This window comes from Falco peregrinus, chromosome Z (genome assembly GCF_023634155.1).
Source record: "Falco peregrinus isolate bFalPer1 chromosome Z, bFalPer1.pri, whole genome shotgun sequence".
Lineage (NCBI taxonomy): Eukaryota > Metazoa > Chordata > Aves > Falconiformes > Falconidae > Falco > Falco peregrinus.
This window is the reverse complement of record NC_073739.1, coordinates 74,621,815-74,643,959: the sequence shown is the minus strand read 5'-3', so window position 1 is coordinate 74,643,959 and position 22,145 is coordinate 74,621,815. Positions and strand designations below refer to the sequence as shown.

The following is a 22,145-nucleotide window of genomic DNA, read 5'->3' as shown; positions in this document are numbered from 1 at the left end:
GCTTTAATTAATTAATTAACCGCCAGAGGCGTTTCTCCTCCGTGCGGCGTAAGCTACGAGGCGCTCGCTATAGAGACCCCGCCGTCACACACCACGGCGGCAGCTACTGGGAGGGCAAGGGGATGATGACAGGAGCTCACACCCCTGGAGAGGGGGGTGTCCCCACAAGGAGACGGGGGTCCCGGTTCCTCCCGCAGGCCATTGGGAGCCGCAAGAGCCCGTTTAGAGGGTACAGTGGGGTCACGGGTCAGGCTCCCAAGTGCCAGCAGACATGCTGCAGCTGCACCTGTACCATTTTATTACGGTTACAATCCAAATAAAAAATAAGGACCGAGGGAAGAAGAACCAGAACAAGAGCGTCTGACCAGGGAGGGCGGCAGGACAGGCCCAGGGCCTGCCGGGCTGCTAGCAGTCAAGGGCGCAGGATCCTTCTGGCCCCATTAGCTGGGGCTGGCCTGTTCTCTCTTAAGCACGTCCGTGGTGGGAGGCTGGGGGTCCTCACAGGCTGGGGGCATCTCATCCTGAGTCTTCACAGCTTGCGGCTTGGTCAGTGTGGTGTAGATTCCCAGGGCCTGAAGGGAACAAGAGGCATGCGGGAGGAGAGGAGAGGGCCAGGCCCCTCCGGGCTGCCACCTTCACCTCCCCCAGGCAAGAGACAGGGTCCCTGTGAGCACACTAACCTGCGCGACCATGTTGGTGACATCGCCGGTGTTGGCGGGCAGCAGGACAGTGTTGGAGTCTTTGGCAAGCTTGGAGAAGGCGCTCACATACTGCTCAGCCACAGAGAGAGAGGCGGCAGCGCTGCCATGCTGGGGGGAGAGGGACGAGGTTCAGCAGCAAGTCAGACACCCCCAAGAACTCACCCGTGCCCCTAGCCCCACACCACCCCGGCTGGTCATGGCCCCCAGGACAGCAAAACTCTTCACTTGCTACTGCTGAAGATGCCAGGGAGCATCCAAGAGAAAGCCAGGTGCCACCCCAGCCATGGTTTCACCTCCCCCAGTGCCAGCGCTGAAGCTGTGGTGTCCCAGGATGTCGCTCACCTGCTGTGCCAGAGCAGCTGCCAGGAGCTGAATAGCCTCCGCCTTGGCTCTGGCCCTGACCAGCATCGCATTGGCTTCTCCTGCAACGAACCACAGCAAAATGCACATCAGAACCTCGACAAAGCACTCAAAAGGAGCGAATCAAGACAATTTCAAGGAGAAAATCAAGACAAATTCATGCATGCAAAGCCTCCTTTTCCTTCAACACCTGCATGGCAATACTCCTGCCACACACCTCCTGCTGCACCAGGCTGTGGGGCAGCAACGCGAGCTGGAGCTCAGCGCGAGGGCCCCAGCAAGGAAGGGTCAGTGTAGTTGAGGAAGCCTGGACCACAGCGACGCGGTCTCTCCCTGGGGGCATCACCCCTCAATGTAGAGCTACGGATTTCCCCAGGCCCCACATGTTGTAGCCCAGGGCACTACCAGCAGCTTTGTTGATTTGTTCGGCCTTCTCAGCTTCTGATGCCAGGATCTGGGCCTGCTTCTGCCCCTCAGCTACATTGATAGCCGATTCCCGTGTTCCCTCTGACTCCAGCACTGTCGCCCGCTTCCGTCGCTCTGCCTCCACCTGCCAACACAGGTCAGACACCAGTCTACTACAGCCGTGCTGGGGAAATCCCACCCGTTGGGCAAAGCGCAGCAAGGACAGGCTCCTACATCCTGCTCTGGCAAGCATGGCTTAGCAAAGTATGAGAACACAGCATGATCCCCAGTGAGGGCTGGTTCTGCTCCCCACACTGCACAGTCCTCCATAGCCTGGTCCACACCTAACAGGACAGCCACTTCCCCCTCCTCCCCTTCCAGTCCTGAGATCTGGCACCTGGCTTTTCTCAGTGGGAGATCTTCAGCTCTGGGTCTCGCTTCCTACAGAGCCCAGTGTGAATTTTAAAGGGAGCTGGCAGGGCCCATGTGTACCAGGCAGTGGCCACCACCACTGAAATAAGGATGGGAATTATTTATTCAATAGCTGTAGGTTTGCAGCCAAAGTGTCAGTGGGCTTCCCTCACCACAGGAGGGGTCAGCACTGCCAGCTCTGGACAGTTGACAACTTCCCTCTTGTTCCAGATTGTCATCCCAGAGAACCAAACCTGCATCTGCATGGATTCCTTCACACGTGGGGGTACATGGATGTCCTTGATCTCATAGCGCAGGCATCGGATGCCCCAGCAGTCTGAAGCCTGGTTGATGGCATCCACAATGTTGGCATTGAGGGACTCCCGCTCCTGGGAGGCACAAAAGGAATGGCAAAAAGCAAAGAAGAATAGCTTAGTGTGAGAAAGAGGTCAGGAGAGAAACAGACACATCCAATCACAGGCCAAGGCCAGTCAGAAAAACCCATCTCCAGAGGAACTAAGGCAGGATCAAGTGCTTTCCACATCTCTTCAGGGGGTTACTGTCTCCTAGAGGGAGCAGTGCCCCAAACTGAAATTGCTGGGATATAAACATCTGGTGTACATCTGGATACAAACATTGTCCAGGAATGCCAACTGCTTGTTTCTCCCAGCAAACACAGCATGAGGGCTACAGCCCCCCACGAACTGCGACAGCCAGGACATTCATCACTGCGCCTGAGCAGAGTCACCAACTCCAGAGAAACACAGCTGGACCAGCAGAGTCTCCAAGGATTCACCAATAGGTCAACTGTAACAGAAGCCAGAAGCCCTCTAACCAAAGGGCATTTTAGTATTAAGTGTATCAGCCTGGCCGTGCAGATTGCCCCAAGGTTTCAAGAGACACTGGCAGCTCTGTGATACACCTCCCCAGCTCACCCGGAACACTCTGTCGAGGGAGAGTTTGCCAAGTTCAGATCTCATGGTGGTCTGGGCCAGCTGGGTCACTGCATACTCAGGATCTTCCACCCCATAGCTGGCCTAGAGAGCAGAAATAAAAAACAGAGTCAGTGGCAGTGCCAGGAGGAACCCTGAACAAGGCAGGATGGGCAAACATAGTGCTAAGATGAGAAACCTGCCACAGATACCCCTGCCGAAGAACAGCAGAGTCCAGAGCCTTGTGAGGGGCTGGGGTGCTCAGCCCACCCACCTCACAGGGCATAGCAAGCTGGGCAGAGGCTGAATCACGTATCATCGGGCAAAGGGAGTCAGCAGAAGGCTGCCAGCTGAGCAGTGCAGCACACACAGACCATGCTGGGTGCAGCCATGAAGGCTGCAAATTTGGGCCAAGTGTCAGCGCAGCAGGGACAGTACCTTGTAGGCGTCCATAACCCGCAGATAAAGCACGCCATCAATCTGCAGGGTAACATTATCTGCAGGGAGAGAACATGTCGTTACTGAAGCACCAAAGACAAAACATGGCAACTTCCCCTCCCACAACAGAGTAGGGCATGACCCTTTCCTTCCACTGGCAGCAGCGTAGTACAGAAAAAGGATTGGCTGAAATGGATCTCCTCATCTAAAAGACTTTGTTAGCACAACCTTGACATTCCCTAGAAAACACTGTGTTTTGGTGTTTTAATATGCAAGTCTCAGATTTCTAGACCAAAACATTTCATACTGTAGTTATCTTCCTAAATTGAGACCGGGGGGGTGGGGGGTGGCAGAACAAAAGCTTAGTGCTAGAATTGTAACAGAGCTGTCCATTAACCTGATCTGAAACCTTTTTTACAGAACAGAGGTTTTTTTGTGGCCCAACACAGGAAAACATCTGAAAAATTGACTCATGCCCAGGTGCATTCGTCCCAGCAAGAAGAGGCAGCCGCAGCCCTGAGAGGAGAAATGGGATCTCCTGCTCACAGCAAAGCCCAGGTCCCCATGGACAGGGCTGAGTGGTCTGGGACATTTCCACTCACCCTCACGCTGTCCATTGCTTATCCCAGCCACAGCAGAACGAAAGGGAGACAGAACGCAGAAGCTGTTCCTTACCGAGGGTGACAGCTGACTGCTCTGGGACATTAATGACGATTTCTTTGAGACTCTGCACATAACGAATACGATCCAGGAGAGGGATGAGGAAGTTCAAACCCTGGGAAAAGGGCAGGATTAGATGCCTGAGCCCTCTGATCTAGGGTTTTCCTCCCAGAGACCTCAGTCGGACTAGAGGGACCTGTCTAAACAAAGCCCAAGTATGCTACATGCTACAAATGCCACAGGTAGAGCAAACATGCTTTACACGTTGGGGGAATTTAGGTTTCCCTGTGCTTTTAACACTCCACTGAGGAAAGAAGTCTACAGGCATTCAAAAGGATTGCAGTCTGGAAGAGTAAGCACGCGAACCCCCAAATCCTCATGGAAAGGACACGCCTCGCTATAGCTTGAGGAACCTGCTGAATCCAGAGGGGGAGAAAAGTGGCTTCTTACAGGCTCAAGGATTCGGTGGAACTTGCCCATCCTCTCCACCACCCAAGCCTCCTGCTGCGGCACAAAGAGCACCCCGATATTCACAGGTAGGCCAGAATTCAAGCGCCGTGGTGCCAAGGCCAGCCATGCTGAATGCTTCAGCTGCTGGGAGCGCTAGAGAAAGGAAAAGGAGCATGAGTGAGCCCAGCTGCTGGCACCATCTCTGCTCTCCCACCTGGGATCACTGCTTGCAGCCTCAATAAACCTGGGCACAAACCAGCTCTGATGCCCCCAAAAAACCCATGCTGTGCAGGGACATGGGCCATTCCCACAGGGATGTGACCTGGACGGCAGGACCAGTGTGAGTGTCAGAGCCTTCCCTGCAGATGCAGGGGAGCCTGTCCTTGTGCTGAAGGTTTCTCCATGTCTCCCCTTCTCCCACATCCCTACTAGGGCAGGTAGAAATATAGCCTCCTGGACACCATAAAGGAAAGGAAGGTTTGCACATGGTCCTTCTGCCCCACTCAGCCCCCCGTAACACGGTGAGACACCTTCTTCCCGTCCCTTCCCCCTCACACCACCCCACTTCGACAGTCCGTCCCTTCCCAGCTCTGGCCGCCTCCTGGCCCCCTCCAAGGACCTGTTTCCCTCCCGCACCCCCCTCACTCTCCTCCCCACAGCCCTTCAGTCCCACAGCTCTCCTCAACACGCCCCCTGCCCAGCTCTCCCCAGCTCCTCCCTAACCTCCCCCCGCACACCGCAACCCACTGCTCAGCCCTCCACGTCCACCTCTCCAACAACCCTCCCCCCGCGCCCCATCAGCTCACCCCACCGCTCCCGGCTCCTCCCGGTCCCCCAACACCCCCAGACACCCATTTATCCCCGGGCCTCCTCTGCGCCCTCCCCGCGCCCCCCTACCCTCACCGGCGCCCGTCTCCCCTCAGCCAGCTCCCCCACGGCCCCACCACCTCCGCCCCGCTCCCCTCAGCCCGGGATCCCCCCGGGTCCCCCCAGCCTCTTGCAGCACCGCCTGCACCGGGCACCCCCCAAAGCCTCCCCCGACCCCACCTGCAGGAGGCTGAGGCCGGGCCCGGCTCGGAGCCCCGCCCGCGCCAGCATCGCTCCGCCACCCGCTCCGACCGGTGCCGGTGCCGCCGCCGCTACTACTCCTGCCCCGCCGACCCGGAAGACGTGGCGGGAGGCCCCCGCCCCTTCCGGGGCGCCGCTCAGAGCCGCCCGTCCCGCCCCGGCGGCCGCTGCCCTTTGTTCCGCCCGCCCCCCGCAACGGCAGGGGCCGGCCTCCGTTTGTAAACGGGTTTTATTAAAGTCATTAAATTAAAAACAAGCACGAAAAGTACCGGTACAACCTGTCTGCCCACGCTGGGCCGCGGCGAGGAGGACCCGGGGCAGGACCCCGGTGATGGGGGGCGAGGGAGACCCCGGGAGCCGGTGTCCTGTGTGTGTCGGCGGGGCCGGAGCCCCCCGAAGGCCCCGGGGTGTTGGGGGTAGGGGGTGCAGTTCGCCTCCGGCCGGCCCCCAGCCGTGGGTGCGGAGGGGAGGGCCGCGGATACGCGGTACGATCCCCCTACAACGGTGGACAGCCCTGGGAGCCCCCAGTCCTGGGGGTGCTGCCCACCGCGGGGGTCCCAGCCCCACACAGGCTGGCACACGGAGGTGTAGGAAGTGCCCCGCTCTTCCTCCCCGTTGCAGAGGGGCTGGGGTCCCCGCAGCCCAGCGGCGAGCACGGGTTGGGGGCGATGCAGGCCGCGTATGGGCCTGGTTCCCCCAGCCCTTCTCCCCTCTCTGGCCAGCCCACAGCTCGGCCCGCAGCTCTCCAGGCAGCAGCAGGGACAGGCCCTGTTCCAGCTTATCCCCAAACCTCCTCCCGAAGGCCTAACACAGCTCCCGCTTGATGTCCTCCATTGCTTTCTCCCTTCCCCGTGACTAAGCTAGGGCTCAGGCTCCTGCCCATCCTCTGGCACCTGGTCACTGTGCCAGGCTCCTGCCCAAAACCAGCTCCTGGAGACAGAAAAAGGCCCTGTATTTTTTGAAATGTCCATGTGGGCTCCAGAGGTTCCTGCCAGGAGGGCTGTCCCTATACTGCTGTAGAAAGCCTCAGTCCCCCCATGACCATGGTCCCCAGCCATGACTATTGCCGTGGATCATGGGGCTGAGAGACCCTTCCCTGCCAGCCACAGGCTTCCTGGGGCTGCAGGACAAGTCCAGGCTTCCCCCAGCCTGCCTGAAGCAGGAGGGCTGGCCTCACAGAGCTGCTAAGCAGCAAGCCTCAGCCTGTCCTGGGGCTTTAAACACAGCCCCAGCCTGGGAGCTATGCCCTGGCCAAGCTGCACCCTGGCCCTACCCTCTCCTCCATGGGCCAAAATATCCCCATAACTCCAGTCTCTCACAGTAGCCATAGCCCTGCCCCAACCCAGGCAATCCGAGCGCCACCAGGGGCCTCATCCAGCACTGAAAATAACAGAACAGCACCTCCAAACCTCTGCACAAGCCTCCTCTGTGCTCCTAGCAACAATAAATACTAATAAATACAAACTTTTCTGCACTTCCTGCTCCCAGCCCTGGGACCAGTGTGGGTAGCCTCACCTGGAGCCTCTGGCCCAACTCTTCACTGCCACCCACCCACAGCTACAGCAGAGAAGCTGGTGCAGCTGGGAGCAGCAGTGGCAGAAGCTTTGGGCATGTCCTGGAGTGCCAGGGCTGCTCCTCAGCCCCTGCCCCTCCAGGTGAAGCCCCCTCAGTGATCCCAGCCCTGCTGCAGGGCACGGGCACGGTGTCTGTGCTGCTCAGGAGGAGCGGGGCATGTGGAGAGGGTGATACTTCAAGGCAGTGCTTGTTTTTGGCCCTTTTACTCTCTCCAAAGTGCTGGGCTGGAGGCTCCCTGGTGGACCTGGGGCTGCGAGAAGGTCAGGCCCGGGGTGAGTAGCAGGGGTTCCTCGGCATCTCCGTGAAGGATTTCAGTTCATACGGGATCCCCGAGTCGACCTCGATCGACTTGCGGGAGAAAAGCATCCGGATGTCATTGTGAAGGTAGATCTTCCCCGACTTGGAGCTGTGAAACCTGAGTGGAGACAAGAGCAGGGTGGAGGGACGTCAGGCTCCCAGACAAGGGCAGGACAGCCTCGGCAGGTGGCATAATCCCCTTGCCTAGTGTGCCCCTGGTCAAGGTGGCCATGCTCTGCTCCAGTTGCCTTCGGAGGGACAGAAGCCACTGCCCTTGTGCAGGGTGGCAGCTCCAACCTCCCTGAAGGAGCAGCTGGTCCCTGCTCCTCCCCAGGGTGAGGGGGTCAGGCTGACATCCCCCCGCCCGGGCCTCTGGGCTTGGGGGAAGGCAGGGGCACACAGGAAAGGAGCCCAGGGGTGACGCTGGCGCAGGTGTCCATCCCTCCTCGCACACCTTACCTTAGGTGCATAAGATAGCAGAGGACCTTGCGGGGTGGGCCAGCACCTGGTGGGTTGTGGGTGGCCACGACGGCCTGTTCCTCCTCCCCAACAGGCACCAGGAAAATGCGATGGCGTAGGAAGGTTATGTGGTTGGCTGGCATGTCCTCAAAGTCATACGTCACCAAGAACATCTTCACCACAGTCTTGTTGGGGTTAAATAAGGTCTAGGGAGCAGAGGGTTAGGAGGTGAGAATGGGAAGGGCACAGGAACAGATCCATAGGGCAGGTCTGGGGCACCTGGGGGCAGCAGCAGCAGGCCCAAGGACCCAGAAAGCCCCATACCAACCCCAAAGGGCTTAGCCTGAGGCCCACAGGTCACTCCTTTCCACCCACCTCCACTCCTGTGCTCCCACTCCATGGTATCCCATCCTCATTCTCCTGCTGAGACCCCATCCCTTCTCATCCACCTCTCCATTCCTTGCATCTCCCATCACCTTGTCTCCCTGCCAGCACACTGGGGACCCCCTGCTCCCCTCCACTGTGCTGCCTTGGTGGCCACGTACCGTCTCTGCACAAGCTTTCTGGCTGCTGCCCTGACAAACAACATAGGACCATTTCTACCCCAGGGGGTTGTCCTGGTTTCAATTGGGATACAGTTAATTTTTTTCTTAGTAGCTGGTACAGTGCTGTGTTTTGGATTTAGTGTGACAATGTTGGTAACACACTGATGTTTTAGTTGTGGCTAAGTGGCGCTTACTCTAAATCAGGGGCTTTTCAAGTTTCTCATGCTCTGCCAGTGAACAGGTGCACAAGAGGATGGGAGGGAGCAGAGCCAGGACAGCAGATCCAAACTAGTCAAACAGATATTCCATACCATAGAACATCATGTTCAGTATTTAAAGCCAGGGGAAGAAGAAGGTGGGGACAACATTCAGAATTGCGGCATCTGTCTTCCCAAGTAACTGTTACACATGATGGAGCCCGGCTTCCCTGGAGATGGATGAACACCTGCCTGCCCATGGGAAGCGGTGAATGAATTCCTTGGTTTGCTTTGCTTGCATGCGCGTCTCTTGCTTTACCTATTAAACTGTCTTTACCTCAGCCCACGAGTTTTCTCACTTTTACCCTTCCAATTCTCTCCCCGCTCCCACTGGGGAGGGGGGAGTGAGCAAATAGCTGCGTGGGGCTTAGCTGCTGGCAGGGGTTAAACCATGACAGGGGTAAATGGAGCCCACCTGGCCCCCCTCCCCATGGAACTACTGGATGCCAGGGAACAACTTACCACTTGGATGGTTCCAGCTTTGGGGACACTGTAACCCTTCTTTCCCAAGGCCTCCAAGTCAATCACTCCCTGGGGCAAAACAAACAGCATGTGAGAGAGGGAGAAAGCCCATGGAGAGCCCAGCTGGGACCAAACACGGGGCTGAGAGCCCCCCTCGCTAAGAACGCCTGGCACAAGGTGGCAGGAAGACACCCAGCTCAGTCCATCTCCAGAGCAGGGGATGAACAAGCAGCAACACAGAGGTGAAGCAAAGCAACAGCCATGAATTAGCTGAGCAGCAGACCACCCGTTTATATGCCTGCAAGGGTTTCCTCTTCTTTCCCTCTTCGCTTTTGTGTTAAATACTGTTCCTGGCACAGCTAGTGGTCTCCTCAGGTAGGTGTGCTTGAACCACACTCTCCAGAGAGGAGAAGACCCCCAGGATGCGTGGTGCCTGGGTACAGCCCTCACTTGCCTCCCTCATGGTCCCAGCCCTCCCTTGTCTGCATACCAGGAAAGGCGAGGGCATGCTGTGTTCGGAGATGTCGAAGTAGGTGACATCAACAGGCAGGGTGACGTGCTGGGGGCAGTAGGAGCCACTGGCACCAATCTCTGCTGTGAATCCCTCAATCCTCCCCGATGGTGCAAAGCACCCTTTCAAGATGGACTCCTGAGAGAGGAGCAAAATGTTAGGGACCTTCAACCACCAGTCCTACCCCTTGCCTCGAAGCTGCAGGTGAGATCACTCCCACCTCCACTGCAACCACACGTCTGCTTGCCCTCACATGTCCAGAGACCACCCATGACAGGCCCTGGCTGCTCACTCTGAGACAGACCCATCCTGAAGTGGTGGGCTAAAACCAGCCGTCTAACACAGAGAAGCTGCGAGAGCGGCTTGGCTCAGCCCCACAGCAGCCATCTCAGCAAGGTCCAGGGTCCCAGCGCATCACCCAAGGATCTGCTGGCTGAGCCATCCTGCTGGTGGATGGTGGCTATGTGACACAGCCACTGCATGCCAGGCCCTTGGGGACAATCAGCTCAGCCCCACATCAGGGCTCCTGTCAGGTTCAGCTTCTCGTGACTATCACTAGCCCAGCCTGCAGCCCCCAGAACCCACCTCCCGCCCTGGCAGGTGGGCACCATTACCTCAAAGTTGCCCAGCAGAGCATGGCTGACAGTGGTAGTGGTCCAAGGTGCTGCAGAGGACCTGGTGCCCCGCCAGAGCCTGCTCCGGAGATGTCGCCTTTGACAGAGGAGAGAATGTTGGGTGTCAGACTGGACAGCACACAGCCCTGGGCTGCCCATATCCCTGGGGAGGTGGATCCCTCTCCAGGTCCCCCATCCCTTTATTTGGTGGAGGTTGAACCCACTTAACTAACCCCCAGGTGCAGAAGACACTTCCCCCTCACTGCCCCACAGCCTGGTGTCTTGGTGGAGGGGAGACGGCTGGGGCAGGGCAGTGAAAAGGATTAGACCCAACCTCCTGTGGGGCTGCAGGGTGCTGTGTTGGCTGGGCACCCTGAGCCACCATGCCCATCCCACAGGGCTGCCAGGACACTCACGATTTGAGATGCAGCCCACTCTTCAGCCTCCTCTCAACTGCACTGCAATCCGCAAAGCTCTGGAGGGGACACGAAATCAAGAACCATATTAGGGCAGCAACTAGGGACTGAGCACCCCTGGAAAGTACCATCACCCCTTGCTCTACCCCACAGACCCACGAAGGTCCCAGCAGATTGGACAGGCTCCCACCCATGGAAAGGCATCAGTAGCCTCTGCAGGGGCGGCCAGCATGAGGGCTGGGATCTCTGGTGGGGACATGGAGCTGCCCAAACCCCAGAGTGTCTCTGCTGGAGATGAAGGTGTTGGTATCCAAGCTGAGGGTGCAGCATCAACCTCCCACCTTGCAAAGCAGGTCTTGGGACCAGCCCTAGTGACAAGACACCCCCTAAAAGGGCCATGTACCAACATCCTCTTGCACGTCCCAGGGAGTGGTAACACATACAATGGAGCTCCCTGACCAGCCCAGGAAAAATCCCGTCCCCTGGTGATTCATGCAAGATCCTCGGTAGTGCTGCCAGGCAGAGGGGTGTGCTGCTCACCCCTGCTCACAGCCAGGCTCCTACAGCTGTTGAATGGGAGGGTAAAGCCAGAGCCACACTGCAGCCTCCTTTAAAAGATGTCCCCTTTTCAGGGGTTTTCCCTTCTGGAAGCCACACAAAGGGCAGCAAAACACAAAGGGATGATGGAGCTGGCTGGCATGACCGGGCGGGAAAACCCAGGGAAGCTGCTGGAGGCTTCATTGTGCAAGGGCAGTGCTAGGGTAGCCAGGCTGGGGGACAGTCACCAAAAAGGGCACACAGGCAGGGATGGAGCTGTGCTCCATGGCCGGTGTGTCCCAGCTCCAAGCAGCAAGAAGCCAGGGTAGCTCTGCCATTGGTCCCTGCACCATGGGATGCCCCAGGGAAAGAGAGGAGTGTGCCAGCTCTGGCATGAGCCTGCTGCAGCCTCAGCAGGCAAGGCATGGTGAAGGCAGGGAGCTGGTCAGGAGAGGCAAGTAAGCAGGGAGGAATCACAGGCAGCTCCTGAACTGCCAGGGTGGTTGCAAACCTCAAGAGTCTACCCCATTTCTGGGAGCCTGTGGCACCCTGGGGTCACGCCACAGGCACCTCAGAACTGCAGAAAAGCCAGTGACATCTCTGCACAGAGCACTGGGGCTCCCACTACTTGGCCAGAGCATGGCCAGTTCTGCTTCCTGCCACCAAGCCCTTGCCCTGATGGATATCACGGCCAGGGACCCAAGCGTTCCACACCTCTGCCTTCCTCCCCACCAGGCAGGCAGAGGCCATCTGCTCTTCCCAAGCCTGCTGGTAAGTCTGACTTAGCATGCAGCTGTTACGACACCGAGCGTGGCCCCTCACCATGTGTCCAGCTCTCGCTGTCATGCGGAGGTCGTGTCCTGTCCGAGCAAGGCTCTCCAGGCTAAAGAGCCGGTTGCAAGCAGAGGGTCCAGTGACTACAAGGTGTCAAGAGCTGGTGACAACCTACGGACCATGTGTCCCAGGGCTGGCTGTCAGCTGCTGCCCTGTTCACATCAGTGCTGTGGCACAGAGACCGGACAGGGCATGCTGCCATGACAGACCACATTGCCCACGAGGACAGCCCTAACCTCTGGGTGTCCCCAGGCCATTCCCAGCCTCCACCTGCAAGCAACACTCACCTGGGCCTTGGGAAGCAGGTGATTCCAGAAGGGGGCCCCCTTGGCATCAGTGCTGCGGCAGGCCGTGGCTGCCATGTGGCATGGCAGAACCCTCTTCTTTCTTGCCCATGGGGACAGGCTCTCGTCCTCAGAGTCAGTCACAACATCACCAGCAGGCAGCAGCTTCCTTTTGGCCTTGCAGCTGCTGCTGCTGCTGAGCTGGCTGCTCCCACAGGGCATCTTCTCCAGGGAGCTGAGGTTGCCGGGCTTGGGGCTGAGTGCTGTCTGCGAAGCTGGAGGCTCCCTGCACCCATTGGACACTAGTGGCTGCTCCTCTTCTCCACTAGCCCTGCTGTTGTGAGCTGGGCTGCTCCCCGGCTTCTCCTTCCCATCAGAGCCCAACCGGGCTGTTTGTGCAATACTGTGCAAATCAAGATGAAGTAAGTTGCGGCCACTTGCCTGCTCCCCATTTTCTCCATAGTCTGGGTGCTGATCCCCCAATGAGACAGGGCAACTGTCTCTCATGTGCAAAGTACTGCAAGCAATGTGCTGAGGCCAGGAGGAGGAGGAGACATCCTGCAACTTGTCTTCTCTGCTAGCTTTGGGGCTGTGGCTAGGGCTGCCCTCACACCGGTGCTCCACCACTCTCAGCCCACTGTGGGAGAAGTGCTGGGCAGAGCCATACAGGGATAGCTCCTCCACCAGCAGACCATCCTCGAAGGTATCATCATCATCCAGGGAAGCCTGCCCAGGACCTCCATCACACTTGCTATCCACTCCCCTGCCACCCCAGTGAGTTCGTTTGGGATCTCTCCCCCTCTCCAGAGTTCGCTGCTCAGGGTAACTCCTCTTTGCCGCCCGGCTGCCTGCCCGCTGCTCCATGCTTTCAGAGGAGCTGGAGAGATGGGAGAAGATGGAGACCTGGTAAACCTTCTGGCGCTTGATCTCTGTCTTGTAGCCCATGAGGATGCTGTGGTGGGCGCAGTGCTGTGAGGAAGGCTCCAAGGGTGCCTCTCCACTGGGCTGGGACAGGCTGGAGTCCGTGCTGCGCTCCGGGGGCAGGGATGTCTCTGCGTGGATGTGCCTCATGGAGCCTTACTTGCCTGGACTCCAAGCAGAGCCTGAGTCAGAACAGCCCATGCAACAGTGGACAAGGGAAACTGTAAAGTGCCACAGGTCAGGGTGTGAGGACAGGGGGTGGGAGTGGGACCCGGCCTCACTCAGGATGTCTGGGTGAGCTCTCCACTACAGGGTGCAATGCAGCACAGCATCTGGAAAGAAAAAGCAGGAGAACGGAGATTAGCCCTGGATCCTCGTAATTGTCCAGGCTTTTGGCTGCAAGGGGCCTGCCAGGATGCAGGCAGCTGCCTGTACAGTGCCACTCAGACCTCCCTCACGGGAAGAGGAACCAGGCTGGTGTGGCTCTCGGGGGAACCCTGTGGTGACACCCACATGCAGGATCAGCACTTCCCTCCCAGCCTGGGCACGGAGAGGAGTCTCCAGCTGGGCCAGAGACTACTGGGGACAAGTCTGGACAAGTGCAGAAAAGGAGACCTGCCCTCTGCCAGGGACGTGATGTGCTTGTGCTGTTCTGGAGCACAGGAGTCAGGCAAGTCAGACCAGTCACAGGGGCTCAGGACTGTAATCACCCCTTTAGGCAACAGCAACAAGATCTCCCAGCAGTTGCCAAGAAGATCTGTCCCAGCCACATGCACTGAACAAGGCAGGGCTGGTGCCCTGTGCTGCCAGCCTCATGGCCGGGACAGGACCCTGACCCACCACCACAGCTATCTCTGCCAGCTTGGACCATGGACCTCCACCACCTCAGTTAGCACCTGGGTGGTACCAGAGGCTGCAGAGCCCACCATGGGCTCCTGTACCATCTGCCCTGAGGGCCTGATCACGTCCATGCTGCACGGCACCTCACTTAGGATTTTTCAGCCCAGTTTGAGAGCTGTGGGAATCCTGACCATGAATTTTTCTGGCATGACAAATACTGAAATGGCTGCAAGAGCTCAGAAGATGCAGGAGAAGTCACCAGAGACCAAGAAGCTCCAGAGCCTGACAAATGTGCCCATGCTTGGCAGCTCTGCCCTTTGCCTGTACCTGCAGCTCTGCATGCTCTTGCACAGAAAAGGCTTAGGGGCAGATGAGCAATAGGGGAATTGGTTCTCCAAGTGGGTCAAGGCTATCCGGACAGAGAGGCTGCATGTGGTATTTTGACGTCACTATGATGAGGACAGGAAAGTGGTGGACTGGGTGGTTGAGCCCAGGGATTTTGTTTAAAAGAAGCAATGAAAGGTATTAACCATGCACCAGGACATGCTGGGCACCAGTTAGCTGGAAATCAGCTTTTCAGAAAAGGCCCTGGAGGTCCTGGTGGAAACCAAGTTGACCATAAGCCAGCAAATGTGCCCTTGCCACAAAGGATGACAGTGTCCTGGGCTGCATTAGGCACCGTATTGGCAGCAGGTTGAGGGAGGTGATCCTTCCTCTCTGCTCAGCACTGGTGAGGCCACACCTGAGGGCCACGAAGGTAATTAAGGGACCAGAGCATCTCTCCTAGAGAAAAGGCTGGAAAGCTGGAACTGTTCAGTATGGAGAAAAGAAGGCTCAGGGGGATCTTATCAATGTACATAAATACCAGAAAGGAGGGTGCCAAGAAGATGGAGCCAGGCTCTTTCCAGTGGTGTCTAGTGACAGGACAAGAGGCAATGGGCACAAACAGGAGGTTCTGTCTGAACATCAGGAAACTTTTTTTTTTTACCGTGAGAGTGACTGAGCACTGGAACAGGTTACCTAAAGAGGTTGTCTTTATCCTTGGGGATATTCAAAAGCTGTCTGGACATGGTCCTGGGCAATGGCTCTGGGTGGCCCTGCTTGAGCAGGGGGTTGGACGCAGATGACCTCCAACCTCAACCTCTCTGCATAATCTACCACAACGCAGCCTGTCCTGGCTGCCCTCTGCACTCACCCCTCTGCAGCAGAACTCCACTTTGCTCCGGATTAACTTCCCTGTCCCTCAGCAGGCGGTCGTTGGCACAACTAGCTGAAGACACCTGCCAGCCAGGCACCCCCCAGAAGCGACGTGGCTGCCGTGGAATGGCTCCAACCATCACGGTGTGCCCCCGAACCTCTGCACCGTCCTCTACAGCTCTTCGGTTTCCTCAGTGGCTCTGAGGGGAAGGAAAGTAGTAGAGGCAGGGCTGGAGTGATTCAGATGCTTTCTAGAAGAAGGACAGGAGGGTACTGCCTGTGTGGGGTCACACAGGCAGAGCAGACAGCATTGAGGCTCCACCTCGCCCAACCTCCCAAACCCAAAGGCCACCTCAGGCAATGCTATCACCTTGATTTCCATTTAAACCACAAACACTTTAAGCTATGCTGTGAACTTTCATACCTGGCTTGTATTTTATAACCTTTTTGCATGCCTTCCTGTATGAAACCCTTGCATATGAACAGAACCCCATTTCTTTCTGGTGACCATTTCATGCCTTGCTTTCCATGACACTGCAGATCACCAGCAGCCTCCAGTTAGCTGCTGGTCTCATGTCCACCTCCTGTCCCTTTCACCCACAGCACAAGACACTTTCCAGCCCTATGCCAAGGAGAAGAGCTTGCAATTGTTTTCTTCCAGTAAGAGATGCCTGGCAGGGAAGACAGAAACCAGGAGCCTGACAGCCCTGAGCCATAATGGCCCCCCTACCAGCTTCCCCCAGCCCAAAGACAGCAGTCCTTTTGTGTGCACAGCACTCACCTGCTCAGATATGTCCTTGATGCACAATAGAGATTTACAGATGCAACACAGCTCTTCTGTGGTCACAATCTACCAGCACCACAGCCTCGAAGTCTGGAAGAGGGCAAGGAGGGGCATCAGCTCAGGCAGCAGCTGGTGGTGCGACACCTTCACAGTGGGCAGGAGCCCTTGGGCGCCTACACCCTCAGCCCCCCTGTGGCAGGGGCAGCCCATGAGCTTTACTGGCCCAGGAACCTCCAGGTGAAGGAGGAAACACTACCCATCACTAGGGACCATGACCTCCCCGTGCAGCCCTCAGCCAAGGGCTCACTACAGCAGCTGTCTGGAAGGAAACCACCATCTGTCCCGCTGGGCATCCCCACCCAGCAGCAAGCACTTCCCTGAAGGCTGGGAACAACAGGGCCAGGCAGATGAACAAAATCCCTGCAGGGATGCGCAGAAGCACTGAACACCCAAGTGCACCCCCTTTCTGGCACCCTGGTTCAGCAAGTTCTGCATCCCATTGTGTTTCAGGTGGGAAGCCAGCTTCAGCAGGTCACTCACTGTGCTTGCTGCCTGACCTTGCCTGCCCCAGGAAACAGGTTGTGCTTTCATCACATTTCCAGTAAGACTTGTAATAAACAGGCAGTCACAGCCAGTCACCAAGACTCAGCCAGCCCAGAAGCCACCACCAGCAGTGCTGGGAAAGGCCACTGCCAGTGACCAGCCACCAGCCAGAACAGAGACACAATACACCAACACCCAAGGAGCACTTCCAGCAGGACAAATCAATATCACAGCATAACAAACCTCTGGTCCAAAACCTCAAAAAAGCTCTTTGTAAAGATCAGCTCCGCCTGGTACCCCACATGGGGCCTGTACCAAGGCAGGTAGAAAAGCAAATGAATGTCCACAGCTGTGGGCAGATGCTGAGGTAGTAACACACTGCACTCTCCCTGCCTGGAAGGTTGCTGCTTCCCTCCTCCATCCCTGGAGGAGATTTGTACCACAACTTGTGTGGCACAGTCAACCACCAGGAAGCAACGTCAGCAACCAGCAGCAAAAGTCAGCGTGGTGTGGTGAGAGAAAGCCACATCCCTCCTGTGCGTGTCCATGCCAGGGCAAATAGGCAGTCTCACCTGCATCCTTTCTTTCTGTTTTCCACATCCCTCTGCAGTCACAGCCCTTTGCTCCCCAGCAGAAGCTGCCTTTCAGGGGAATGGGTCCATCACAAGAGGCTGACGCTACAAATCCATCCCAGCTGAGACCTCAACACCAGTCACCAGGTGATGCCAGCACTAGCCAGTACTGCACACGCCTAAGTACAAGGGGCTGCACCACGTTTTGCCAGACCGAACACTGTCAGTTGAAGCATTGTGCTAGGAAATGCCAGGATTCCACAGCCCATTGTAAACGCATCTCTTGGCTGTTTGGCTCTGCCTCCCAGGGCAGTTCCTCCCTGTGAGAGCTCAGCCTCTCACAGCTCCCAGCGGGAGCCCACTGCCACCCTGTGCAGCAAGAGACCAACACAGGGACAAGGGACTCCTGCACTCTAAGCAGGGATGGGGAAACAGCAGGGGGTCACCTCTCCCTTCACCTGCCCTTGAGCCAGGCATCCCCAGAGCCCTACTTCTGGCCACCTGGATGGGTCCAGGTCCTCACCAGCTCAGCTGGGCAGCAGAGGTACCATCCCCTGGATGCAGCACATGGAGTGGGTTGGGGGCTCCATGTGCCCAGACCGAGGGTTTGGCCCCTCCTAAGCCCAAGTGATGGTGATTTTGCCAGTGTTTCCACTTGTGCTGTTGCTCTGACTCCTAAGACAGGACTCGAAGGGCCTTGCCGGTTGGAGGAAGCCCAGCCAGAACTCCTCCTGCTCTCTGTCCTGCTCCTGCCAAGCTCCCAGCCTCCCCCCTCAATGCTCAGAGGACGGGGGGGGGCTGTGCTTTTGCCAGCATCTCCCAGCACCTGAGTGCAGAGCTATGCCAGGCACAGCTTTCCTCTCTTCACCCTGCCCATCATGGTCTGGCTTCAACAGCCAAGAACACCCAACTCCAAAGGACCTGCTGGGAGGGACCGTGTCCCAAGCACTGGGGCAAAGACACCGCACTCCCCAGGGACACTGAGCCACCAGACCCTGATACAGGATGACACAGCCAGGCCTGTAGCAGGTCGGGGACTTGGCTTACCTGCTGGTTTCATTCCTATTAGCACATCCAGGGGCAACCCAGGATTAACAAACCATGATCTCAGTCTAGTGGCAACAGAGCAGGGTGGCGGGTGAGGAAGGGTGCCTGGCTGGGCAATGCAGCAGCTGCACCGCACGCCGGGCTGCAGCCTGCAGAAGGAACTGTTGCTGCTTTAACTGCACTGTAGTAGTCAGAAAGAAAGTGGGATAGGTGGGGGGACAGCTCTGCCAGCTGGGGTGGCGGGGGCATCTGTTGCAGGGCAGGATCAGCAGAGCCTTTGGAAAAGGGAGTCTGGCAGGGCTGGCAGTGCAGCGCTGGTGCAAGGGAGAGAGCAAGAGCTGTGCCTGAAGGGGCCATGCTTACCCACTGGGGATCCATGCGGCTCCGCAGAGCAGCACTGCCACTGGGTCAAGGGGACACACAGCCAGTGCACGAGAGGCTTTGGTCTGGGCATCGCTGCCTAGGGCACAATGCCATGCTTGGGGCCTGGCAGGGCCAAGATGCATCCTTGCACCCTTTAAACCACAAAAAAAACCCAATCCAACCCCAAAGAGGCTTTTGCTGCCTGCCTTCTTCCCTCCTGCTCCCTCTCCTGGGAAGTACTAAAGAGACCTTCACAGCCTCACTGGGGATGAAGCAGGAGCCACATAGCTAGGAAGAAGAAGGGGCGTCATTACAAGAGGGCAAATAATCATCCTTGGTAGGACCAGAGCACAAGGCAAGAGAAGCAGCAACATAAACTGCTGGAAACAGACTGCCTGGAGGATAAATCACAGTTCCACTGGTCCTATATGAACCCAAGGAGAAGGAAGGAAATCTAACCAGTGCAAGTGCAAGCCTGTGCCAAGGAGCTTCTGGGTTAAGAGCAGAGCTTGAGAAACACCAGCAGGCAGTAAGTTTCCATCACAGCCCTGAAGGACAGCAACATTAGCAGCAATGCTGCCATCAGACAAGGGTTTCTCCACAGGGCATATTACCACTAGGAGAGAGAGGCTGGGGATCTCCTCCAGCACCATCCACTGGAGAAGTGGGAATCCTGGAGAGAAGCTGGTTAAAGAGATGCTAGAGGAGAAAATTTTGCCTGCAGGGAAAGACAACCAGCGTGGATGTGGCTCTGGTACTCCCCTACAATTTAGGCTTGGGGGGAAAGGAGCTTACACATGGTGGAAACAAGGGAGAGGGAGGGAGGCGCGGGGTGCAGAGGGAGGAAACATCCTTGCCCCACTGCAAGGGCAATTGCTGCTCTCGGGGCTCAGGAGGCCTCCTACTGTGCCAGATTTATGCAGCCGCAGAGCCTTGCTATGTGACGGCCCCTGTGCTGATAACAAGGAGGAAGCCCCAGCCCAGAGGGGAAGGATGGGGCAAGAGGCAGTGCCCACGTTAGGAGCACAAGCTCCTAGGAAACACCAGAGACAGCTTCGACAGAGACAGACCCGACACCCCCCTCTGCCCCCAGAACCCATGTGCATGAGGTACTGCTGCCGCTGCTGCACTTGTCCCATCCCGTGGGAGGGGGCACTGATGGGATGCAGAAGCCCCTGGGGACAGACCAGCCCTCTCCGCAGAGCACCCTGCCGGGGCTCCAGGCTGCAGCAGGTGCCTGAGGAGCTATGGTCTGCCCAGCAGCATGTGGTGCCTCCCCAGACCCACACACAGGTGCCACAGGGACTGAGCCCTTCTGCTCAGCCAAGCCAGGATAACACAATGAAACCTCTCCCACGAGCTCAGGGAGCCAGAGCAGAGCTCCCAGCCCAGGGGCTTACCCCTGCTTCTTCTGACGCCCCGTGTCCTGGCGTGGATCACCTCCACACACACCTTGTCCGGGTGCCTTGTGTGCAGGCAGCGACGCTGACAATAGCCTGCAGCTGGGAAGGGGGGCTTTCAGGGTCTGCAGGCAGATTCTGCTATGCAATGGCCACCTGTGTACAGCTTTCCCCCACGTCCAGTCCCACCCCCCCACCCCACCAGCCTCCCCTCCATGCACGGCTGCCCCTCTCCCCAGGAAAGCGCAGTCAAAGAATGACAAGCAGCTTAAAATCCGGCAGGACAATCAGGCAGCTCTCCAAAGCCAGCAGCACCCCCTGCCCACCCAGCACCAGCAGGCTCAAACCTCAGCGACACAGCCCACGGCCGCCCAGCTCCAGCATTCGACCGGGAGCCCAGGAAACCTGCAGCAGGCAGGGCAGGGAAATCCCATGCAGCAGCCGCTCACGGGGAGGACAGCCCAGGTTGAGGACAGACCTTTGTCTCTGCCTGCCTGTCTCGCTTGCTCGCTGCCGGAGGAAGAAAAGGGGGGCGGTGGGGGACAGCGAGCAAAGATAACACCCCTAGGAGGGATGTCACAGCCACGTTAATCACTTGGAATTCCAGCCAGCACAGACCCGGGCGCCGCAAATATGGGCAGCAAATGGAGATGCTCAAAGCTCTGAAATAATTGGATCCTTTCACAAGAGCCGAGCCCAGAATCCAGCACAGGAATTCAATCCCCGCTGGAAGTCGAGAGATCAAATACAAGGAGAGGCAGGCGCAGCACAAGCAATCCTCAGCCACCGCCGTATCCGGCTCTGCAGCCCCTGGTGCTGCTCTAATCTCAGGTGCCTTCTCAGCGGGAGCAAGGGCGAGGGAGGACCACGGCAGAGAGCCCAAGCCCCCAGTGGAGCCGAGCTGAGGACTGGCCCCTTCCCATCCAACTTACTCCACTTGTGGCAAGGTGCAGAAACGCTGTCAGTGCAAAAGAGGGTTTTGCAGAGGAAACCAGCGGCCTCCAAGCCTTGCTCAGCCGGAGGAACAGCCCACGGAAAGGAGACCCCTGAAGCTGCTAGCTGGCCTCCGCAGCCTTGCGAGGGAGATGCCCGGCCCGGCAGGCTTGCCAGCCCACATCACATTCCCAGTGAGACGCACACACGGCACATGTAGGCTCCTGCTCGGCGCCTCAACGGCAATGAAAAGGCACAGAGGCTTCTGCCAGAAAACAAAGAGGCAGCGGCAGAGCTGGGGGTGGGGAAAACTCTCCGCTGCCCAAGAGGATCCCTGCAGAGGCATCAGGATGCTGCTGGGCTCCACCGCAGCTATGCAGCCCCACAAGCCCCGGTGGCACCCTCTTGCCCGGCACAGGGACTCGGAAGGTGGGCCAGCCCCACTGCCCTCCCTCCCCGAGGCAGCACCGGGTGAGAAGTGCTGGAGGACGCAAGCCAGGCCCAGGACAACAGCTGGCCGCAAGTGGAAAATTCCTCCGGGCTGGCTCCACTTCATAAAAAGCTGTGTCTCTTCACCTCGGGGTAGCTGCTGCGCACCACTGCTCCCGGGGGGAAGGCACAGCCGGCTCGGCGCCCGCAAGCCCCACTGCCAGGGCCATCCGCAGAGCCCACTGGTGCTGGCCTTGCAGCGGCACGGCAGCCTGGGCAGTCACCCCGGGGTGACAAAGATAGTGCCTGCAGTGAAAGCAAGCCCCTGGCCACCCAGGCACAGGGACATGTTGGCCAGCTCCCTTTCAGTCCTGACCCTCTCCAGGGGCTGTGGCCTGAGGGACAGAGACCTCAGCCACCAGACGACCATGCAGACCGGCTGCTTCACTCCAGACCTTGGTGCCAACTGCAACTGATGGAAAATTTTCCACCGTTGAAGATTACAAAGTCACGTGCCTGTGCAGCCAGTCACAGGGTGGCCGCGAGAAGGCAAATGGGTCCTGGCAGAGGGGCAGGGATCACTTCTGCTCTGTGCTTGCATGACGCCTGGGGTCTCCAGCCATGACCAGGGCACCAACACAGTGCCAAGTTTCAAGCTCAGGAAGGACGTTTATTCAAGGGAGGCATACCCCAGGTCCAAGCAGGACTAGACCCTTACTGTACTAAGCGATGCACCAATGTTAGCATTAACAGTCCTTTTTACCTGATGTCCCAAGAAGAGGAATGATGCCCTGGGGTTGGCGTCTGCATCAGAAGCCCTGCAAACCCTATCTTGACCCATTTAACTCAACCCCAATGGAAAGGCAGTAGCTTACTGGTAACTCCCATTCCATCAGCTCC

General features: G+C 57.8%; 2 protein-coding genes across 13 annotated transcripts in view; both read right to left on the bottom strand.

Moving 5' to 3' along the window:
• Nucleotides 1–275: 275 nt before the first annotated feature.
• Nucleotides 276–5,557, bottom strand: STOML2 (stomatin like 2). Of its 2 annotated transcripts, XM_055791182.1 has the most exons (10): nt 5,405–5,557; nt 4,358–4,510; nt 3,923–4,022; nt 3,248–3,306; nt 2,813–2,914; nt 2,132–2,266; nt 1,467–1,611; nt 1,044–1,123; nt 681–809; nt 276–572 (listed from the first exon to the last, which is right to left on the bottom strand). In XM_055791182.1, the coding sequence occupies exons 1-10, from the start codon at nt 5,453–5,455 to the stop codon at nt 441–443; spliced, it is 1,086 nt and encodes a 361-aa protein (XP_055647157.1). In that variant the 5' UTR covers nt 5,456–5,557; the 3' UTR covers nt 276–440. The 2 variants fall into 2 exon arrangements, with proteins under 2 accessions (XP_055647157.1, XP_027638791.1); XM_027782990.2 differs by lacking the exons at nt 4,358–4,510; nt 5,405–5,557 and having other exon boundaries at nt 3,850–3,981.
• Nucleotides 5,558–5,666: 109 nt separating this feature from the next.
• The window catches only part of ATOSB (atos homolog B), a 42,004-nt gene continuing 25,525 nt past the window's right edge, over nt 5,667–22,145 (bottom strand). For 6 of the 11 annotated variants that reach the window (XM_055791172.1, XM_055791173.1, XM_055791175.1 and 3 more), the window contains 8 exons: nt 15,173–15,374; nt 12,220–13,469; nt 10,562–10,620; nt 10,146–10,242; nt 9,511–9,669; nt 9,021–9,089; nt 7,757–7,962; nt 5,670–7,415 (listed from right to left, as the gene is read on the bottom strand). In XM_055791172.1, the coding sequence (XP_055647147.1) occupies nt 7,262–7,415; nt 7,757–7,962; nt 9,021–9,089; nt 9,511–9,669; nt 10,146–10,242; nt 10,562–10,620; nt 12,220–13,287 (1,812 nt within the window). In that variant the 5' untranslated portion in view covers nt 13,288–13,469; nt 15,173–15,374 and the 3' untranslated portion in view covers nt 5,670–7,261. Of the gene's footprint in view, nt 7,416–7,756; nt 7,963–9,020; nt 9,090–9,510; nt 9,670–10,145; nt 10,243–10,561; nt 10,621–12,219; nt 13,470–15,172; nt 15,375–15,955; nt 16,049–22,145 lie in introns of all 11 variants that reach the window. The other 5 variants (XM_055791174.1, XM_055791177.1, XM_055791179.1 and 2 more) reach the window with 3 other exon arrangements.